Here is a 20,706-nt window from a genome sequence, read left to right as displayed (position 1 = left end):
AAGACTTCACGTGCTTGGGTAGACACCCCCACTGTTCTCTGATTAGCCTGAGGCTCCCTCATTTACCCTCAACCTGGTTTAACCCACTTGACAAAAGAGTTTGCTGGTGTGTGGCCTCTGTGTGTTACAGCTTCTTGGAGTCATAGGTGAGATTTATGTGGCTCAAGTGGACATCAAAGGTGGAAAGTAGCCCAGAAGAGGACTCAGCAGTCCTCATACCAAGGTACTAGTCTTCCTTGAACAACCCTACACTCTACTTGAAGGTTCAAGGGAAATGGGGCAGCATCCTTCAGCCTCCACTTATCACAGAGATCAAGGTCAGTCAGCTCAAGGCCCCTGGATTGGAGAGCAAGGAACCTGGGCATCTATCACTGGACAGCCTCAAACCATGGTCCCGTCAATCCCATACAGGGAGTGGGAGATGTGACTATTCAAGGCAGTCAGAATACTCAGGAAGGACTCCATTGGAGTAGCAATCAGTACCCTCTAGTCCCAGTAGTTACACAGTCTGAGTACTCTTTCCCATACTTAGCAGAGACAGCCTAATACATCAACTAGTGATCTGCACCAAACCCAAGGACATGTGGGAGCCAACGTCCTTACCCTTTCCCATGAGAACTGCTAGGACCCCACAATATAACTGTAGACCAGGATCAGAATGTCTGCATCTATCCCATAAGAAAGGAATTCCCTGCTGAAGGGGTCAGATCCCCACAATCTCCCCATTCTGCTCCCCAGTCAGGCCTATGCAGAAAGCAAAGGCTGAATGGAATGGTGGACTCTAGGAATCTGAAGAGGGTTATTCCTCCAACTGCAGCCCCATGATCCAATATAATAGAGGTAAAAGAGGGCATTTGACCTTCTGGCTGCTCTTGTTTTTTCTTTTGAGCCCACATCTTCAGACTCCCAGTCCCAGTTGGGTTTTGTATTTGAGGGGTCACAATATGTGTTTCCCAGGCTACCTATGAGATATACCCATGGTCCCTGTGACCAGCACTTGGAGGCCATTTGAATACCAGAGAGTCTCCCCAGATAGAACTGTAAGGGTAATATAATGATTGGAAGCTCTACCCCCCCCCATCACTACATGTTCAATCCTATCCCACAACTACAGGTAGGTTTCTGACCCATCTGAGTTGGGCAATAGGCCCCCATAAAATATAAACTGCCTCAGTGTGTGAAATTCTTACTATTTGTTCTTCATTCTTGAAAATGAACATGACATCATGCAGGTATGCGGATTCAAGACTGTACAAAGTTCTCCTATGGAGCAATCTGGGTCGTGTCCTGATATATGGATCAGGTCAACTGGAGATTGTCCTCTGTGAAATTCTTAGGATACATGTTAAATCCAGAAATAAATATGCCCTAGTGCATGTGAGATTCTCTCTCTCTCAAGATGTAAAGGTAGCAGATCATCTTGGGGACAGGTTGGATTTTGGAGACTATTCCCTACCCACAGTTCTATTTGGCCCCAATTGTGCTATCACATAGAAAGCCCTCTACATTTCAATGAAGTCCAGAGCAACAGAAACCTGTGACAGTAGTCAAGCTAGCAGTCAGTCTAGCACTACCTTTGGGTGATGACTTCAAGAGGCCTCAACCATAACCAACCAGGTTCCTGGAGATTGAGGACACACCAAGTGACAAGCACTGCCAAGGGGCTCTGGAGAAGAAAACTTCCAGATGTTGCCACTAGGCATTCTTCCTGGTCCTGGCTGCTATAGAATGCTCTGAGGGCTACAGAACTTTTAACACAGGTACTATCATTATAAAATCTAAATTGCCCATATTGTTCTGGGTTGGGGAAAACACCCTTAGGAGACTGGGGTCAACCACTGATGCCATCATGTTAAAATGAAAATGATATTTTCAGGAGGGCAGGACAGGTACCTAGGGAGTCAGCCCTCTCCCTCCTTCCCTGACCTCTTGACTAAGTGGGGCCCACAGCTGCATCGGATGGCAAACTAGGGGCCAGGCTTTTTTTTACAGATGGGAATGCTTTCAGTTCCAGTGTTTGTACTGGGTAACTGCAGCCTTTCATCCTGGCAGTGTCAGCACTTTGAAACCTGCTGGAAGAGGCATGGTAGGGTGTAGGCAGAGCTGAAGGTCATTCACCTAGCCATGAGGGACTCACAGAAGCAAGAAAGGGGCCCCCTCCACATTCAACCTGCCTCTTGGGCAGTTGTCAATGGACTTGCTGTCTAGTCTTGGTCAGTGAACCCATGATGATGATTGGCAGATCCAAGACTGATCTATCAGAGGCATTGTCCTCTGTGGTCACATAAACTTACCCTGCCACAGAAAGGGTTTTGGAGGAATCAGACCTCAGTCAGCTTGTTGACAACCTTTTGGGACCACCATTTCAGATGGCCACATGACTGCAGAGGACACACCTTGTTGGGAAATTGGATTTGTGCTAGGGGCACATGAAGGCTTTAGATATTTGGGGATACTAACCTTGCAGGATGGTTGAGGAGACCAGGTATGACTGCCATCACAGTAGTGAAGAAATGGAAGGGGATAGGAAAGCAAGTGTTAATTGTGGGATTTGGTGAAGTATACAGGTGCCATCTTGTGACTTCTAAGCACATCTAGCACAGTTCCCTTTCCATTCCGTTATGGGTCTAGATCAATGTCTGTCTTGGGAGCGAACTTGATTCAGTTGTGGGAGCTATGAGAAAACTTGAAGGCCATCTTTGAACCTCACCCAGCATGGCTGGGAAGCAGTCACCTGTACCTGTGACTTAGAGAACCTTCTTTCTTCAGTCTGACCTTAATTTATTCTGACCAGAAATAGGGTTCAAAGACTGAGGTAAGGAGTTTTCTCACCACTGTAATTTCAAGCAGCAACATTGCCTTATCTGAGAACTGGCCCCATATCAATCACTTACTGTTTCCATCCCATAGATTGTTTATAAAAACTGGGGGTGGGTGGTCAAATGAAAAGAGCGTGTTCCGAGGTAGGGGTCATCCTCAAGAAGAGGCTGACCTTCCACAGGAGCTGAGCCTCAATGAAAAAAACCCAGGATAAAAGCCTGCTTCCCAACTTCACTATGGTTCCAGCAAAATAATAATTTCCCTCAGCCATTTCATCTTTCACCTGTCACAACACTCACTGACTAGAGCTCAAGGAATGCTCCATAGCTGCTGCCTTCTGCCCTTGGAGACATTGGGCTTCATGGGAGCCTTGAGGACAACATTAGTGTGTTGATCTTGAGGTCAGAGAACTACTCCAGAGGAACTATGGCTCTTGGACATGGACTGCCACACCACAGGCTGTGGATAACAAGGGACTGATTCCACCACTCTATCTGCCATACAAGATTCTCTCTCCTTCACTATCCTGGAGCTGACCACTACTGGAGTCATATCAGGGGGAATGATAGGTCCAGGCCTTGTATGCCCACCTCCAGATTATGGGTAATAAGGTACTCGGGATGTCTCCTTTGCCCTGCTTAGAGGCTGATGCTGCCTCTATACTGGACTACATCACAATGTTCCTGGCCTTCAGCACCAGTTACCATATGCTGACCTGGGTCACTCCCAGAACCACCTGCCAGAATTTCCTCTCCCCTCCTACACTGGCATGGCCATGGCTTCTAGTGGAAGGAGGAAGCTTCTTGAATGATCTCATTTACTTTACTTTAAATTAAGTTCTTTTATTCTGAACTTAAAGGAAAAAAACCAAGCTTTTTCTTAACATATAGTAAAATGATTGCATGTGAAACTGCAAAAATATTAGATACAACTGGTTGATCCTTTTAAATATAATGTCATCATGTAACTTTATTTTTCCTTTTTATTCTTTTGCCACCATCCTAGCGACAAAAAAACTTACTCTTTATCAGTTACCTACAGAAAAAGTCATGTTCCCATTGAGCACATTCATTAGGTTGCTGTCCAGTAAGAAACCCCTGGTATAAAATCAGAGATGATTGCTGACTGAAGGTCTTCCCACATTGAGTTCATGAAATGGTTGGTACATTGTAATTTTTCTGCTGTCCAAGGACCTCTGGCCTCCATTTGAATGACTCTTCTCATTCATACAGTGATAAGTCTTCTATCCAGTTTGAATTCTCTCTGAAGGGATAAAAGGCCTGATTTTAACCTTCAGATTTGGCAAACTGATTTATTAGTTTTGACCCTGATTACATTCATAACATTTCTCTTTAGTGTTTGGTTCTCTGATGTGCAGCAAGACTGGACCTCTGAATAAAAGCCTTTGCACACAGATTACACTCATAAGGTTTTTCCCCAGTATGGATTCTCTGATGTCGAGCAAGATTGGAGCTGGAAATGAAAGACCTCCCACACTGATTACATTCATAAGGTTTCTCTCCAGTGTGGATTCTCTGATGTACAGTAAGACTGGACCTCTCAATGAAAGTCTTTCCACATTGATTACATTCATAAGGTTTCACTCCAGTGTGGATTCTCTGATGTCCAGCAAGATTGGAGCTCTGTCTGAAAGCCTTTCCACACTGATTACATTCATATGGTTTCTCTCCAGTGTGGATTCTCTGATGTACACTAAGACTGGACCTCTGAATGAAAGTTTTTCCACATTCATTACATTCATAAGGTTTCAAGCCAGTGTGGATTCTCTGATGTACAGTAAGACTGGCCCTCTGAATGAAAATTTTTCCACATTGATTACATTCATAAGGTTTCTCTCCATTATGGAGTCTCTGATGTACAGCAAGATGGGAGCTACGAATAAAAGTCTTTCCACACTGATTACATTCATCAGGTTTCTCTCCAGCATGGATTCTCTGATGTACAGTAAGACTGGACCTGTGTCTGAAAGTCTTTCTACAATGATTACATTCATAAGTTTTCTCTCCAGTGTGGATTTTCTGATGTCCAGCAAGACTGGAGCTCTGTGTGAAAGTCTTTCCACATTGATTACACTTATAAGGTTTCTCTCCAGTGTGGATTCTCTGATGTCCAGCAAGATTGGAACTCTGTCTGAAAGTCTTTCCACAGTGATTACATTTATAAGGTTTTTCTCCAGTGTGGATTCTCTGATGAAAATCAAGACTAGTCCTCTGAATGAAAGTCTTTCCACACTGATTACATTCATAAGGTTTCTCCCCAGTGTGAATTCTCTGATGGAGAGCAAGACTGGACCTGTGTCTGAAAGTCTTTCCACACTGATTACATTCATAAGTTTTCTCTCCAGTATGGATTTTCTGATGACCAGCAAGACTGGAGCTCTGTGTGAAAATCTTTCCACATTGATTACACTCATAAGGTTTCTCCCCAGTGTGGATTCTCTGATGTACAGCAAGAGTGGATCTGTGTCTGAAAGTCTTTCCACATTGATTACATTCAAAAGTTTTCTCTCCAGTGTGGATTCTCTGATGTACAGCAAGACTGGAGCTCTGTGTGAAAGTCTTTCCACATTGAATACATTCATAAGGTTTCTCTCCAGTGTGGATTCTCTGATGCACAGTAAGACTGCCTTTCTGAATGAAAGTCTTTCCACATTGATTGCATTCATAAGTTTTCTCCCCAGGGTGGATTCTCTGATGTATAATAAGACTGACTCTTCTTGTAAAAGTCTGTCCACATGCATTGCATTCATAAGATTTGCCTCTATTGTGGATTTTCTGATGTTTAGCTAGTTTATCTTTCCTTGGAAATGTTTTTCCATTTTGATTACATTCATGTGGTTTTTCTGCAGCATGACTTCTGGGATATTCAGAACAGAAATCTCTCCTTGTGTGGTCATAGGGATCATCATTCATGAATCTTTTTTCCTCTGAAAGGCTAAGCTCTGCAGGAATCTCTTTGATGTCAGGTCTCATCTCTCCATCTAAAGGAAAAAAATTAAATATACATACAAAGTCACATATACACACATGTATAATTCTATCCACTATTTTGTTTATAAGATATTTTTCATTTTTGAAACAATATGTGCAATTGACCTTCCAGTCCATTCATCATTATCAATACACCACTTGTCATGAGTCAGGACAAAACCAAATATTTTATAAAGTAATCAGTAATTCCTTGTATTGACTAGTTAAGGAGCTAAAAAACAAAATCAAAAAGAAATATTCAGTGTTGTATGACTGAACCCAAATTCATTTTTATTTGTTTCCCCAGGCAAAGAGAAAACTTCAAATTTAAATGGGCAGAATCAATCATTCAAAAATATCATAAGCTCACATTTGATCATCTGCAGCATGATTTAATTTACACAGAGATTCATACACCATCACATTGGTTCCTGACAACAAACCTGTCAAATAGGCAGGGGTAGCATTCTCATTATATTCACAACTTGGGTCATGAGTTCTGAATGGTTCAGAGTGACTTGACTGAAATACCAGCAGCTGAGACTGGAACTCAAACCTTGGGACTGGGCATGCTTTGTCCATAGCACTGGACAAATTGTCTCCACTGTGGATCTTGCTGCTTCACTTTCACTTTCAATCACTTCTTCTTAAAAGTGATGTCATTTGGTGCACAAATATTAAGCATATCTATTATTTCATAATTTAGCTGGTCTGTAAACACAATGAAATTTCCTTGCTTAGCAATTTCAATTTTATTAATTCTACTTCAGTATCTGAGATCAGGGGATGAATGACAGCATTACTTTTTATATTTACCTGAAGCAAAAGTAATTTTGTTCTGGCTTGTCATATTCTTTGCCCCAGCCAGTTAATTATCTCTAATTATCTATAAATCTATAAAATTATCTATAAATGTCTCTGCTCACTAAAACAAATTCCATTATAATAAACACAACTGTAAAAAATGAATGTGAATCCATCATCCCTTTACAAGGAAATAGAAAACAAGATTCCCTATTTGTCTCCTTGCAGCACTTTAGTGGTTCACAAAGTCATTGGAGGTTCTAGACAGCAGTCCAAGGGGTTTGACCTTAAGCAGTAAATAAAGGTCCAATTTTGTTTACAAGACATTTTTCCTTTCTGAAATCAAACCTGGTTGTACCATAATAGGATTCCTTCTGCAATGATTCCAAACCATCATGATCAACCCTAGGATGCTTTGGGGGATGATCCAGTGATGATGTCATATCTGCTTCAGACTACCTACAACATAATCTTTCAACTTAACATTGAATTGTTTCCAAATATTGTGAACTTCCATGTACACAGTGTCACCTACCACGCACAAACCTTCCTTATTGGAAGCTATCTTCCACTTCTATGACTGTTTGGTTCCCTGGCAGTCTCTCCAAGGAGTTGTTTGGCAATACAGATTAGACATTTGCAGAGGTTCAGTAAGAGTAGCTAGTTAACCATGAGTAGGAAAAAGAAACTGAAGCCTGAAGAAATTCTATCCTAACAAAGATGGTTTTAAAAATAAACACTGAGGGGCAGCTAGGTGGTACAGTAAATAGACCACTGGCCCTGGAGTCAGAAGGATCTGAGTTCAAATTTGGTCTCAAACACTAAATAACTACCTAGTTGTATGACCTTGGGCAAATCGTTCCACATTATTCCCTTGCAAAAAAATAAAATAAAAATAAACATTCTTTGAAAAAACACCAAATATGTGCAACTGACCTTCCAGTCCATTTGTCATCATCAATACACTACATGTCATGAGTCAGGGCAAAAATAAACATTTTATAGAGTAACCAGCAATTCATTGTATTGACTGGTTAAGGTGCTAAAAAACAAAATCAAAAAGAAAATATACATTTGTATTTCTCAGCAAGAGCTTTCCAAGTTCTTCCATTCTTCAGCCCATACATGTGTGGATCTTTTCAATGTTTAAAGATCAGTTTAAAGTCAGTTTAAAGATCAGAATACCACTGGTAGTACAATGAATAGCATGCTGGGCTATTTGGGAAGATCCAAATTCCAACCCTTCCAACTTCCTAGTCCTTTGAACTTGTTCAAAGATCTCTGTGGCCTCAGTTTCTTCATCTGTCAAATTACCATAATATTTGCACAGAACTTCTACTTTTATCAAGGAGGATTCAATGAGATCATATTTATAAAGTGCACAGCACACTAGCTCCCTAAGTCTGTAAATGTAGTTGGTCCTGTGGATGGTACAGTGAATAGAGCACAAGATCTGAAGTCTGGAAGACTTATCATCCTCACTTCAAATATAGCCTCAGAACCTAACTAGCTATGTGATCCTGGGCAACCCTTTCAGTTAATAAAATGAGTTGGAAGGGAAGTGGCAAACAACTCCAGTATCTTTTCCAAGAAAACCCCAAAAGGGACCACAAAGAGAAATGACTGGAAAATGGCTGAACAACAAAACAATATATTATCATTATTTAGATTAGTTATTATTATCATTATTTATATTCCAACTCTTTCCTCTCCAATTCTGTTCTTCTTAAACTATTGGTACACTCACTCCTCTTTCCTCATTTCCCTGTATTTCTGTCTGGATCAGCTAAGATTGAGGTTCATGATCTGTTGCTGCTTCTCCTCCTCTCTCTGTGTATAGGAGACTATGAGCTCAACAACAGCAGGGACTGACTTTTGCCTTCCTTTGTATGCTCAGGATCAGCACAGTGTTCTATAGAAGATGAAGGTGCTTAATCCATGTTTATTGATCAATGGGCTGACACCAGGCCCCAGGTTCTAGCTCAGTCTCTGTTCTATTCCCCCCATTAGTTATCAAAGACAAATTCTGACCTCAGGCATATTTCTGCCTCCTTCTTAGACCTAACCACCTCGGTCAGCTTCTAACCCAGCTAGAACATGACCAGACCCAGTCCTGATGATCACAGGAGTTTCTGTCTAGGCGACTGAAGAATATCCTATTATGGAATGCCTGGGAATCTCTACCTGCCTAAACCAAGATGTTGGTCACCTATGTGAACCTGGTCAATGATTTTCCAAGAAGGGGACAGAGATGGAGCCACAGAGATCAGGAAAGGGACTGGCGCTGACAATTTATACAAATCTTAGCCTTGGATGACATCCACGAATGGCAGCTTCCTTCACTCAAGAGAAAATCATGAAATCAGGCTCCTTGGGTCCCCCACAACTTGAGACAGCATCATCTCAACCAGGCCTTCCTTGTGGCAAGGCAATCTTCTGACATTTCCCTGGGTGACTCCATATGCCACTGGTCGTGGCAGCTTTTCATGATCTTTTCTTTCCTCTCCCATTCTCCATTCTGGTTAACTTACCCCTTCTTCGTCCATCCACACATTATCATCTGAAAACCTAGTCTCATAATTCACTGAAAAACAGGACATTTATCAAGTACTATGTTCTCTTCATTTCACACCAATCAGATGCCATGTTCTCCTGTTTGACCTCAATAACAGATGAAAAGATTATCCTTCTGCTTGCTTAAGAAAATTCCTTTATATGTGCAAATAATCCCCTTCTATCTTGCCACTTACCTCCTGGTTCTCCTTTCACCTTGTCCAAAAGGAAATTCATTTTTTCTCACAAATATTTTTTCCTATTTTTGTAATGCAATCTAAGGCATCTTGTCAATAATCCAGGCTCAGAAATGAAGGGTCAAACATTCCTCGACTTCCACATTTACACTCCCTACCTTGATGTTCAATCTGTTCCAAAGTCCTGTGATTCCTCCTGGGTCACAACTCTCACATACACCTCTTTCTCTCCCCCTTTCAAAGTTCAGCCCCCCCCCCCCCATCAACCCAAAGCTGAGCTATTGAAGAACCCGCTGGCAGATCCAGCTGCCTCAGATCTCCCCCAAGTGTGGTCATTTCTCCACTGACTTGTCAAGCTCATTATCTTAAAGCTCTCACCTGACCATGTCACTCAACACCTTCCAGTGGCTCCCCAAGGAATCCAATAATTATTACATTAATCCAAGAATTATTACAGCACTTTATCACCCACCCCTCTCCTACTCATCCAGTTTTCCTTCATCCACTTTCCCCAGTGGTTGGGGCCTCCTTTCTGTTCCATGATCTGCACACTCTACCACCTGACTCTGAAACTTTTCCTCCCTATCCCTGTTGCCCAGAATGCTTGCCCTGGCTTCCCTGAAGCCTCAGTTAGAGTCCCCCTTCTACAATCAGTCTTTTCCAGGCCTCCTTAACTTTGGGGCCTTACCTCTTCTGAGCAGCTCCCATTTATCCTGTCCATTGTGAGTTTTTGCAGAGATGTTTATATGTTGTCTGCCCCTCCAGACTGGGAGCTCCATGAGAACAGGGAAGGCCCTGACCTCTCCTTATGTCCCAATGCTTAGGGCTGGCAAGGAGATGGCATTTAAATGAATTCCAAGGAAGATTATCCTGCCCTCAAAGCTAGCACTTATGTCACCACAACACAGAGAAGCCTCTAGTAAACACATCTCTCATCTACCTGCTTTCACCTCACTCACCTGGATCACGACTCCTCAGGCCTTCTTGTTCCAGCATCCAGGGTGCTCCCCTTAGCTCAAAATAAGAGATCACATCTCCTCTGGGAACTGGAAGCCCTGGACATGAGGAATCAGTTAAAGATGAACTTGGAGAGAAACTTGGAATTGAGTTCTCTTTAGGACAAGGGATGTGGATCCAGAGCTGCTGCATTTTGAATCATTTCATCATGTTTTAACATATTTATCTGTTTTCCCCATCAGTGCTGATAATCCAAGTTAAGTAGAGGTCAGACTAAATAATCTCTTAGATTGGTTCCACATCTGAGATGCTTCCACACTGATTGGATCTTTGATCTGAAGGTTCCTAGAGCTTCAGAAGCAACAAAGAAAATCCTCATGTTTCTGTCACATAAGGAGACAAAGGTCTTTGACAAGAAAACTGGACAGCAGGAGGGCGTTATCCCTTGGACACAGGAGACCAGCATTCATCTCCTTCAAATAACTGATTAAAGCTCCAAACCCTTCTCATTAGGGCATGGAGATTCATATTTACCAGAGAATGGGGTCCTTACCCAGGGAGAGCAGGTTCCGGGCATTCTCCTGCATGACCTCTCTGTACAACTCCTTTTGAGAATCATCCAAGAAGCCCCATTGCTCGTGGGTGAAGTCCACAGCCACATCCTTGAATGTCACCAAATCCTAAATTATCAAAAGTAGAAGATGTATGAGTGCAGAAGGAGACTTCAGAATTCTCCTAGTCTAACCATCATCAATTTATAGGAGGCAACTGAAGCTTCGAGGAGAGATGTGACCAAAGGCAGCACCTTGTATGAATGTTGGAGTCAACACTTGAAACCATCATTATGAAGAGCCTAAGATTAGAAGGGGGAAACTTGAGAAATGCCTCCCAATGGAATCAGGGAGAAAATGTATTCTATCTGTGAAGTAGGTGGATCTGTGGAGAAGAAAGGAAGTGATGTGCAATTTCTTCCTTATCAGATGTGATATAAGTGATAGATTCTAAAAAATTTTTGTAAAGATTTTGTGAGAAGAGGTTTGAATAGAGTATTCTTGCTGGGAGGGTGGGCAGGAGGGTTTGATCACTTTAAAGAAAACAAGGTTAAAGAAAAGACCTAGCTTGCTTCCCGAATGGCAGAAATAAGGTCTCCTCTGGATGAAAACATGAAGAGAAGTTTAAGAGATATATTTTGTTACAAAGAGACAAGAGTTTCAATGATGGGAGGGAGAGTTGCTTCATTAATTAAAAAAAGGAATATTTAATTGCTTTGGCTTTTGTTTGAGGAAATTCATCAGAAAAATGTTTCCCGTTTTGTTATGAAGAATATATAATTTAAACAAGTCCCAGAATTCTAGAACCTTGGGAGAATAAGAATCAAGAGAATGAGGTAAGAGGCTTATTGATGATCACATACAGGAAAGGCTGGCCAGATCTAAAATGTCCTGATACTTGGGAGGGATCATCTGTATTTGCTTTGCCAATGAGCTTAGAATTGATTGTCTTCCATTTCATTTTCTTCCTCTTCTATGGTAAGGAAAGGATTCACTTTACAGAGATTCTGTTTGTGAACCTTTCCATAAGAAAAATTAACATTGTATTATTTATCATAATGAGTTCATCATTAAAAAATCTGATTGAAAAACCAGGAAAGTGTATGGTTGATACATAGGATATAAGATTTTCCATGGTAAGGCCTTATAGTTTAGCTACAGAGAATTACTGACCCTCAGTTTACCTCTGGTATGCAGAGAATCACTGACCCCCAATTCACCCCTGATGTACAGGGAGGGGTGATGAGCAGGACTGATCTCACACACATATTTAAAACAGATTGAGTAAATTAAAAGAACCACTGAATGTCCTTGACTGGTCCTGGCCAGACTCTCAAGGCTGTACTTGATGAACATCACCTATCACTTCAGGAACTAGCCATTCCTGACTGTAAACACCATAATTCTTGGGGTCCAAGGAGGGGTGGCTCCCTCCTTGGACAACCTGGAAAATTTGGTTTTATTCCACAAAAAAATTGGCAAGAAGCCTTCTTTGTTCTCAAACTATTTAAGATCTAATTAGACCCTCTTCGAATTGGAGTTTCACCCTTGGAGAGGTCCCTCTGCCTGGGGCCTTCCCTATTGGGACTCTGAAAGCTGAACCCCCAGGACTCCCCAGCTACTGTTGATTCAGATGTAGAAGCTCCCCAGATTGGTGATGTTTTCTCTTAATATCTATGTTTATGTAGGCTTTGCTCTTCTTTTTATTATATTGGAACTTATTGGTTACTTTTGTTGTAAAACTGATTTCTGTTTTATAATCATTATACTTTTTAGTTCTGTTGGTGTGAACATGTCATTTTGTAGGAGCAAATCAAAACCAAAACTCCTTAATCAAACAGAAAGACATATATGAACTGATGCATTGTAAAATGAACAGGACCAGGACAAGGCTGTACACAGTGAGAGCAATTGTATAAGTTGTGAATGGCTTAATTATTCTCAGCAATATAATAGGCCAAGACTAATCCAAAGCACTGATGAAGCATAGTATCTGCCTCCAGTGAAAGATGGGATATTGTCTGAAGAGATCAAGGCATGTTATTTTCTCCTTTCTTTTCATTTGAGCTTCTTGAACAAAATGACAAAAATGGAAATGTTTTACAGAATTGTACATGTAACTAAATCTGCTCATTTTCTCAAGGACGAATGGCACGGAAGGAAGGATAGAATTTAGAATTAAAAACTAAAAAAAGTTTTAAAAAATATAATTGGGAAAAATTAAACTATATTTGAAATATTATAATCGGATTTATGGTCTATTTGTATTCCATAAACCACAATGTAATCCATTTCCTTTATTCTACTGTTTTACTTCTGAACAAATGAGAACTTTATTGCTCTGGTCCACTTTTGGAGATTCCCCAAAATTTTAAAATACCTGTTTTGAGTTCTTCTTCATTAAAGGAAGACAGTCCTTGTATTGAAGTTTAACTGAATTCTGACTCATTCACTCTCACACCCATCTGAAGCTCCTTCAAACCTCTTTTTTTTTCCCCCTCAAGTGCCTCTCTCAGCCATCCTCTACCACCCAGGAATGAGGAAGATCTGAGGTCCATTTTATTACAGGGGTCATGGACCCTTTTGCCTCAGTTTCTTTTATTGTAGACTGGGCAATTCTGAATCCTAAAAGGGGTAGGAAATGATTGAATTTCTTCCCACATGAGCTTCTTCTCTCAGAGATATTTTGCCTTCTCACAGAGATTACAGAATATAAATCCTGAATGAAATAAGAGTAATATAAAATATAAAATACAGGATCAAGAATTAATTCCCTCACTAATCAAATTATGAAGGGAATATTTTAGCGAGCTAAATAAAACCCTAACAAAATTCATTTGGAAAAAGCAAAGATCCACAAAATCAAGGGAAATGATGAAAAGTAAGGAGAATATATAGGGAACAGCAGGTGCAGACCTCAAACACCATTCTAAAGCAGCAAGTTCCCCAAACCATCTGGAAGTGGTAAACAGTTACTGTGGAAGTTAGGCAGAAAGCAAATAGTTGAATTATGGGCATTTCTATACTAGAATATACCATGGGCTATACTTGGTTATTCTGACAATATAGATTTTGTAACATTCCTTGCAGTTTTCTCTGAGAAAGTCTTTCCTTACACCAGACCTTGAAATAACAACAGTCTCCAAGTTAAGCTGTCTCTGCCAAATAGAGAGGACTCCCATACCCCAGTGGGAGAATTCCACAAAAACAGGGAAAGAGGCAGCCTGTTTCCCAAAATGAGCCAGGAACCCCTCAATACCCGGACATAATCCTTTTCACTTTGCAGGGCAACCCTCCATTTCCCTATATAAATCTCAGTCTTTTTTCCTGAATATATCTCCTTCTAAGTTAATAAGAAACTCAGGGAGATGATGATCAGGATGCAGGAACACTTCTCCTGCCCCTGTGATACTTACAGTACAGGAAGAGAGAGACATTTCATCAGTCAATATTGTATAAGGATGATAGTCTTTGAGGAATAATCAGGCAATTAAGATTGTTCAAACTTCATCATCAGGCCATGAAAGAGGTTAATGATTTCCCCTAGGACTTTGTTTGTGGATAAATATTTCTCTCTCTCTCTCTCTCTCTCTCTCTCTCTCTCTCTCTCTCTCTCTCCATTTGGGGCGGGCACCTTGGACAGTTGGCCTCCACCTATAGTTTAAGGTATATCCTAGAGAAGAAAACTTACAGGTTAACCTATGTTTTTATTTTAAGATTTACACAGCCAACCATTAGCACATGAAGGAGTCACTGATTACTTTATGATCCATTTATCCATTCATAGGGCTGTTCATTGCTATAAGCCATGTCAGACAACTGAATCACTTCCATTTGAATTCTTAGTAAGATTCCGAAGATCACCTAGCAAGAGAAGATTCTAGACACTGAGGTCCTTTCTCCAGTTAAACTGCCTGGCATTCCAACATTATTACAAAGAGTGTAACTCTGATGGGCTGGACACGTTAGAATGCCACACATATGCTTGCCAAGAAGACTATTTATGGAGAACTCCACAGGGGAAGCTCTCATGATGAGGTCAGAAGAGATACTGAGACACCTAGAAGAACTTTAGAACTGACTGTACAGCATGGGAGACCCTGGCATAGAACCACCCAGCATGGCATGTCCCCATCAGTGAGGGGACTGTGTTCTATGAGGAAGGCAGAATGGAAGCAGCTCAGAGGAAACGTGACATCTAGAGTTACCCCACCCCAGGTGCTCATCTGCACTTTTTATGCCCAACCTGTGGGAGAGCTTTCCCAGTTGTATTGCTCTGATCAGTCAGACACACTGTTATTTGCCTCCAACACTGTGATGTTGTTTTGGTCTCCTTTGACAATGAAGGACAAGAACCAGAATGCCTAGTTTTAACAAGGACCCAGGAGAGGGGCTCATTAACTGAGACCCCATGAGTATGAGTTCAAATCTGGACTCAGACACTTCCTGGCTGAGACTGGAGTCAATGAGCCCTGTTTGCCTCAGCTCATTTGTAAAATGACCCAGAGAAGGAGATGGCCAAGTCCTCTAAGATCTCTGCCCAGAAAACCCAAAATAGGGTCCCAAAGACTGTGACATGACTGAATTTTTTTTTTTTTTTTTTTTTGCAAAGCAGTGGAGTTTATTGACTTGCACAAGTTTACACAGCTAGGTAATTATTAAGTGTATGAGGTCACATTTGAACTCAGGTCCTCCAGGGCTGGCGCTTTATCCACTGCACCATCTAACAGCCCCTGTGACTGAAATTGATGCAGGACAACATGTTGGGCTAAAGGTTCCTGGGGTTCCAGAAAGGTGAAAGATTCCATTTAAAAGATTGACTGACTCAGGAGAGATGTTAGAGACAAAAAGGGTTATTTCCAAATTGCTGTAGCTCTGGAGTAGAGCAGAAGCTAAGGGAAAGAAAGACTGAAGGCAGGAAGCCGTTGATGCTCTAAGGGGATGAGCCTCGGCAGCAGCAGCAGCAGCAGCATGGACATAAGTCGTGCAGACAGAATGAGCAGGAGTGGTTACCTAAGGAGCCAGCTCCCTTCACCTGAAGACACCTCACCAGGGTAGAACCAGTAAGGGAGGGGAAATGGGGTGAGAGGGAAATTTGGGTGATCACCCTCCCCAGAGAAGGTGCCCTCCTGAAGGAAGGTGAGCCCCCCCAACCGAAGAGTGAACTTGCTTATAAAGGGGCAAGAAGATGAGGTAATTAGAGAAATGTAGATTGGAGGTGGTGGGTCAAAGGCTTAATCCTCTCAGGCTAAAGCTGAGACACTTTGTTTTGCTCATAGAGGCAGGGATTTATGGGGAGCCCATGCTGGGGGGGGGGGGCAAGATCCTTTACTAGAAGTTCAGTGACCTGTCTCATAGCTTAGACAGTGGGATGAGGAGGGGAGGAGCTAAGGGAACTGAGCCCCAAAAGAACAGTGACTTGTCTATAGTCACACAGCCCTTGCATCTTTTTTGTCCATTATTTAATTGCCTCTTCATTCTTTAGCTTGAATCCAGCACTGGACACTTTTAAAACACTGCAAATATCCAGATGCAAACGTGTTTCCCAGTGATAAATGTTCGACTTTCATCCTCAGTCCAAGATGTTGTAGCAGAAGAAACATTAAGCAGGAAAAAATGGTGTTCCACCGAATAAATGGTCGTATCCCCCTGGCTGGGCAGGTCCAACAGTTCATCTCTGTCCTCCAGTCTGGCCCATTGCTGTCTAGACAGAAGCCACCTGGGCAGGATACTTGGTGCTGGGGGGCGCCTATTGACATTTCAAAGATTTCTTAGTAAAGGGCGAAGTTGGGCTCCCATCCCACTGGCACCTCCAAAAGTTATCCCAGCCAGGGGGATGGAAGACCCAGGAACACAGAGAGGATGGGCAGCACCCTACCTCCTCCCAGAATAAATTCTTTTTATCTTTGCTAAATTTCCCTGAGAAATCTGCCCCATTCCTGCTTCATTTCCTTGTTAAGTAAGGGGGAAACTCTTTCCTGTCCCTGACAACCTCTGGCTCAAAAGCTGTGTGAATTCTTTCCAAGTCCCTTGAACCCTGCATCTTTCTCCCCAGCATCACCTTCATGAACATCCCCAGCTGACTCTGTCCCTCCTTCTCCCTCAGGCTCTAGCTCCTGGCCCAGCCACCTGCCCACTAGACCAACAGCATGATGTACGGGAGCTGGGGCTGTCATAGAGATCCAAGGGGCTCAGTGAGTAAACTGAGGCACACCAGAGAGGAAGCAGAACTTGGGAATCCTCCTAGTCTGACTTAAAGAATCTCTTTCCTAGTCTCAGCTGACGTTTGTTCTTCCTTCTCCGAGAAGACCATGACCTCAGGAAGGAGATGCCATGACCAGCAAGTGAAGAAGATTTAAGTGGGGAAGGAGGGAGCCGGTTCTGTGCAAAGTCCCCAGGAGCCAGAGATGCATCAGGGTGACTGCAGGTGGCCCTGGAGGCAGTGGGAATCCTTGGCCTTGTGGGAGCCAAGGTCGTTCCCAGGTCTCAGAGAGATGAAGGGCGCAGGTGAAGGTCTCAGGGATGAAGGGCGCAAAGACAGAAGGGAAGCCTAGAAGAGCCTCTTCTGTAAAGTAAAATAAAGATCAGTCTGGGCGGGAAGACCCTCAGAGTTTCTGGTGGAAACCGGAACAGTTGCTTTTTCTCTTCCCTCTGAACCAATCAGGGCCCAACCTGTGATTAGCTGGGCTTGGCCTGAGCCCCACTGTTGGCCAATCGAGAACCAGAGTGGGATCCCCAAGAAACCTTTCCAGACCCTTTGGTACACCACAAACAAGTAAGGGAAGGAGGGGGGAGGGAGGGAGGGAGCTGGGAAGCCTTTGGATACCTTAGTGGCTAGAGCACTGGAGGATGGGAGTTCAAATGCAGCCTCAGACACTGGACACTAACTAGCTGTGTGACCTTGGACAAGTCACTTGTCCCTGACTGCCTCCTATCCAGGGCCATCTCCAGTCTCCTGATTCCTATCTGGCCCCTGGACTCAGATGGCTCTGGAGGAGAAAGTGAGGCTGGGGGCACAGTGGGGGTGGGGGGCTGGAAACCAATTCACGTGCTTGTCATGGCCTCCCCTCCCTGATATCATGGTCTTCTACAATGAAGGACAAACATCATCAAGGAGGGAAGTGGCTGCTTTGAGGAGGGGGGCTGCAATACGAGAAAACTTAAAAAGAAATAGGGGGCAGCAATTTGTGGGGAGAGGGGTCCATGCTGGAGACCCCAGGTAACAGTGACCTCGTGTGACCCCAGAAGTGGTGGGGGGCAGATGTCTGTCTTCCCTCTGACACCTCTTTTGAGAAGGTTGGGCCTAGAGCATCCTCCACGTCTGGGGCCACGGCTTCCATGGCTGATGGGGGCCCACTCTGGAGGGAGGGCACTCACCTGGGCTGGGGAGCTGGGGCTGCCAGGGGCCAGGCCTGGGTCCTCTGCAGGCTGGGCTGGGGGAGGAGGAGGAGTCCAGGGGAGCCGAGGTCTGTCCCTTCTCCTCTTGGGCAGGGGGCTGGCCTGAAGGGGTGAGGGTGGTGGTTAGAAAGGCCCAGGCCCTGTGCTGGGGGCAGAGACCCCCCCCCCCAGGGAGCCTCTGAGTCTCTCCGAAGAAGACTCCCTCTCTTCTGGCCCCATCCTCCTCCCCCAGAAAGGCAGAAGGGGCTTTGGGCTCCCAGCCTAGGCCCCCCACATTATCTAGACCCCAGCTGCTCCAGGAGGGAGGGAAGCCGGGCGGGGGGGGGGGGGCTGGAGGGAATGATCAGGGGCAGCTGGGGCCTGGGATTCAGCCTGGGGGGTTCCTGGAGAAGGGGGTGCAGTGAGAGGGGCCGGACCCAGACAGGCTAACCCAGCACCTGGGGGGGTCAGGGACCTGGACAGGGATAGGGCTCCGGGGTTCACCGAGTCTGGGATGCGGGGATTTAGGTCCTGAGGTACAGAGGAGGGGGACCCCCGGGGGCAGATGACGCTTGGAACCCCGAAAGGAGCCTGGAGCTGGGGGGCCAGGGCTTGGGGTCGGATGAGACCCACCCAAGAGGCACGTGTGCAAATGGGGGGAGGACCGCGCTCTGGTTCCTGCTTCCAAGGAGGGTCCTGGGGGGGGGAGAGCAGCACTCGGGGACCCCCGGGGCCCCCTCTGAGGGCTGCTTGGGGGGCTGATGAGCAGGTACCGACTGGGAGCGCTGGAGCCACGGTGGAATGGGGGAGGGGAGTGGGGGGCGGGGGGGGGCCCAGGACACTCACCATGAGGGCAGAGGAGGACGAGGAGCCCGAGGGTCCGGGGGGCTGCGGGCTGGGGGGGCCTGGCGCAGGCTCCCGGGGAGGCCTCAGCTGCAGGGAAGGGCCCAGCCCCCCAGTGTGACCACGGCCAGGCTGGCTCTGCGGGGGGCGCCTCCAGGTCAGGCCGGCCCCGGGGGGCCCCCCACTTCCCCGCCCCCACTCTGCCTTTCCGGGGCTGAATGCGGGCGGGGGGCGCCGGGACACTCCCCGGAGCTCAGAGGAGGGGCCCCGGGGGGCTGGGGAGCCCGGCTGAGGCTGCGGGAGACACGGAGGGGGGAGGGGATGAGACCCCGAGATTGCAGCTCCCGGAGCTCCCGCCCGCGGCCCTCCAGCCCCGCCCCCAGGACGTTTCCTCCAATCGCCGCGCGAGCCTGGACCTCAGGGCCCCGCCCCCGGGCTGGTCCTCTCGGAGGCCGGCCCCGCCCTCATCTCCCCGCCTCCCCGGAGCCGCCGCGCCTGCGCACTGAGGGGCCTCTGGAGCCCGGGGGAGGTCCCTGGAGGGCCCAAGAGGCGGGGCCTGGGGGTCAGGGGTCATCTCCTCCCCTCGGGTAGAGGTCCCCGGGGGCGGCCGGTTCTGGGGGCCCGAGGACCCCGACTTGCCAGAAGCCGTTCTCCGCTGGGGGCGAGAACCCCCCCCGAAGCCCCCCCAGTGTGAGCTTCCTCCGGAGGAGGACGGGCAGATTTGGGGGCAGAAAAAGGCGGGGCCTCGGCTCTCCCGATCTTACGTCACGTCCGGCACTCGGCCCCGCCCCTCCCCTTCTCCCTGCAGAGGCCCCGCCCCTCCCCTCCTCCCCGCAGAGGCCCCGCCCCTCCTCCCGCAGAGGCCCCGCCCCTCCTCCCGCAGAGGCCCCCTCCCCTCAGAGGCCCCGCCCCCTCCCCGCCTCCCGGTAGCAGAAGCCCCGCCCCTCCCCGCAGAGGCCCGCCCCCCTCCTCCCACAGAGGCCCCGCCCCCTCCCCCCCCCCCCCCGCAGAGCCCCCCTGCGGGGCGGGGGGCGCGGGCCCCTCCCGCCGGCCGCCCCTCCCCCCTTTGCCCCGCGGGCCGCGGCGCGGTTTCCAGGAGCTGCCCGGAGAGGCCGAGCCGCCCTTGACCTTCACGCGAAGTGCGCTTCACCTGTCCTACGTGGCTGGGACCCCACACGGTGCAGGGAGGCCCGGCCGCCCTGCGGCATTGTCTGGGGGTCTTTTATCCCCAAACCACGGGGCGTCTCTCGCATCAGCCGGTTTCGGCCCCAAGCCGGATCCGTCTGTGCGTGGCTTCCATTGCTTCCACGCCCCGCGCGTCCGCGTGTCCGTGATGCACGGCCCGCGGTGGAGCGCCGGCCTCAGACGCTTGGCCCTTACTAGCTGTCACTCACCCTGACTGCCCGGCATCTCCAGTGGCTCTGATTCACCTTTGGCCACTGGACCCAGATGGCCCTGGAGGAGAAAGGGAGGCGGGGGACAGAGCACGGCTCCATTCACTCAAATCCAATTCATGCGCTGGCCGTGGCATCACCTCCCTGATGTGGTCTTCTTCAAAAAAGAAGGGCAAACAAATACATTATTATCCCCCCCCAAGCCCTAATTAGCTCCTTT

At 46.2% G+C, this 20,706-nt stretch overlaps 1 protein-coding gene across 1 annotated transcript in view; it reads right to left on the bottom strand.

The window, feature by feature from the left end:
• The window catches only part of LOC141510149 (uncharacterized), a 207,937-nt gene extending 188,104 nt beyond the window's left edge, over positions 1-19,833 (bottom strand). Inside the window, exons 1-5 of the mRNA XM_074220158.1 lie at positions 19,096-19,833; positions 18,250-18,372; positions 10,875-11,001; positions 10,324-10,419; positions 4,210-5,821 (exon numbers count right to left, since the gene is read on the bottom strand). Of these exons, the coding sequence (XP_074076259.1) occupies positions 4,210-5,821; positions 10,324-10,419; positions 10,875-11,001; positions 18,250-18,372; positions 19,096-19,098 (1,961 nt within the window). The 5' untranslated portion in view covers positions 19,099-19,833. The remainder of the gene's footprint in view (positions 1-4,209; positions 5,822-10,323; positions 10,420-10,874; positions 11,002-18,249; positions 18,373-19,095) is intronic.
• Between the last annotated feature and the right edge of the window lie 873 nt (positions 19,834-20,706).

The sequence above is a fragment of the Macrotis lagotis genome, chromosome 1, assembly GCF_037893015.1.
Source record: "Macrotis lagotis isolate mMagLag1 chromosome 1, bilby.v1.9.chrom.fasta, whole genome shotgun sequence".
NCBI lineage: Eukaryota > Metazoa > Chordata > Mammalia > Peramelemorphia > Peramelidae > Macrotis > Macrotis lagotis.
The sequence above is the reverse complement of the archived record's forward strand: the minus strand, read 5'-3'. Positions and strand labels throughout refer to the sequence as shown.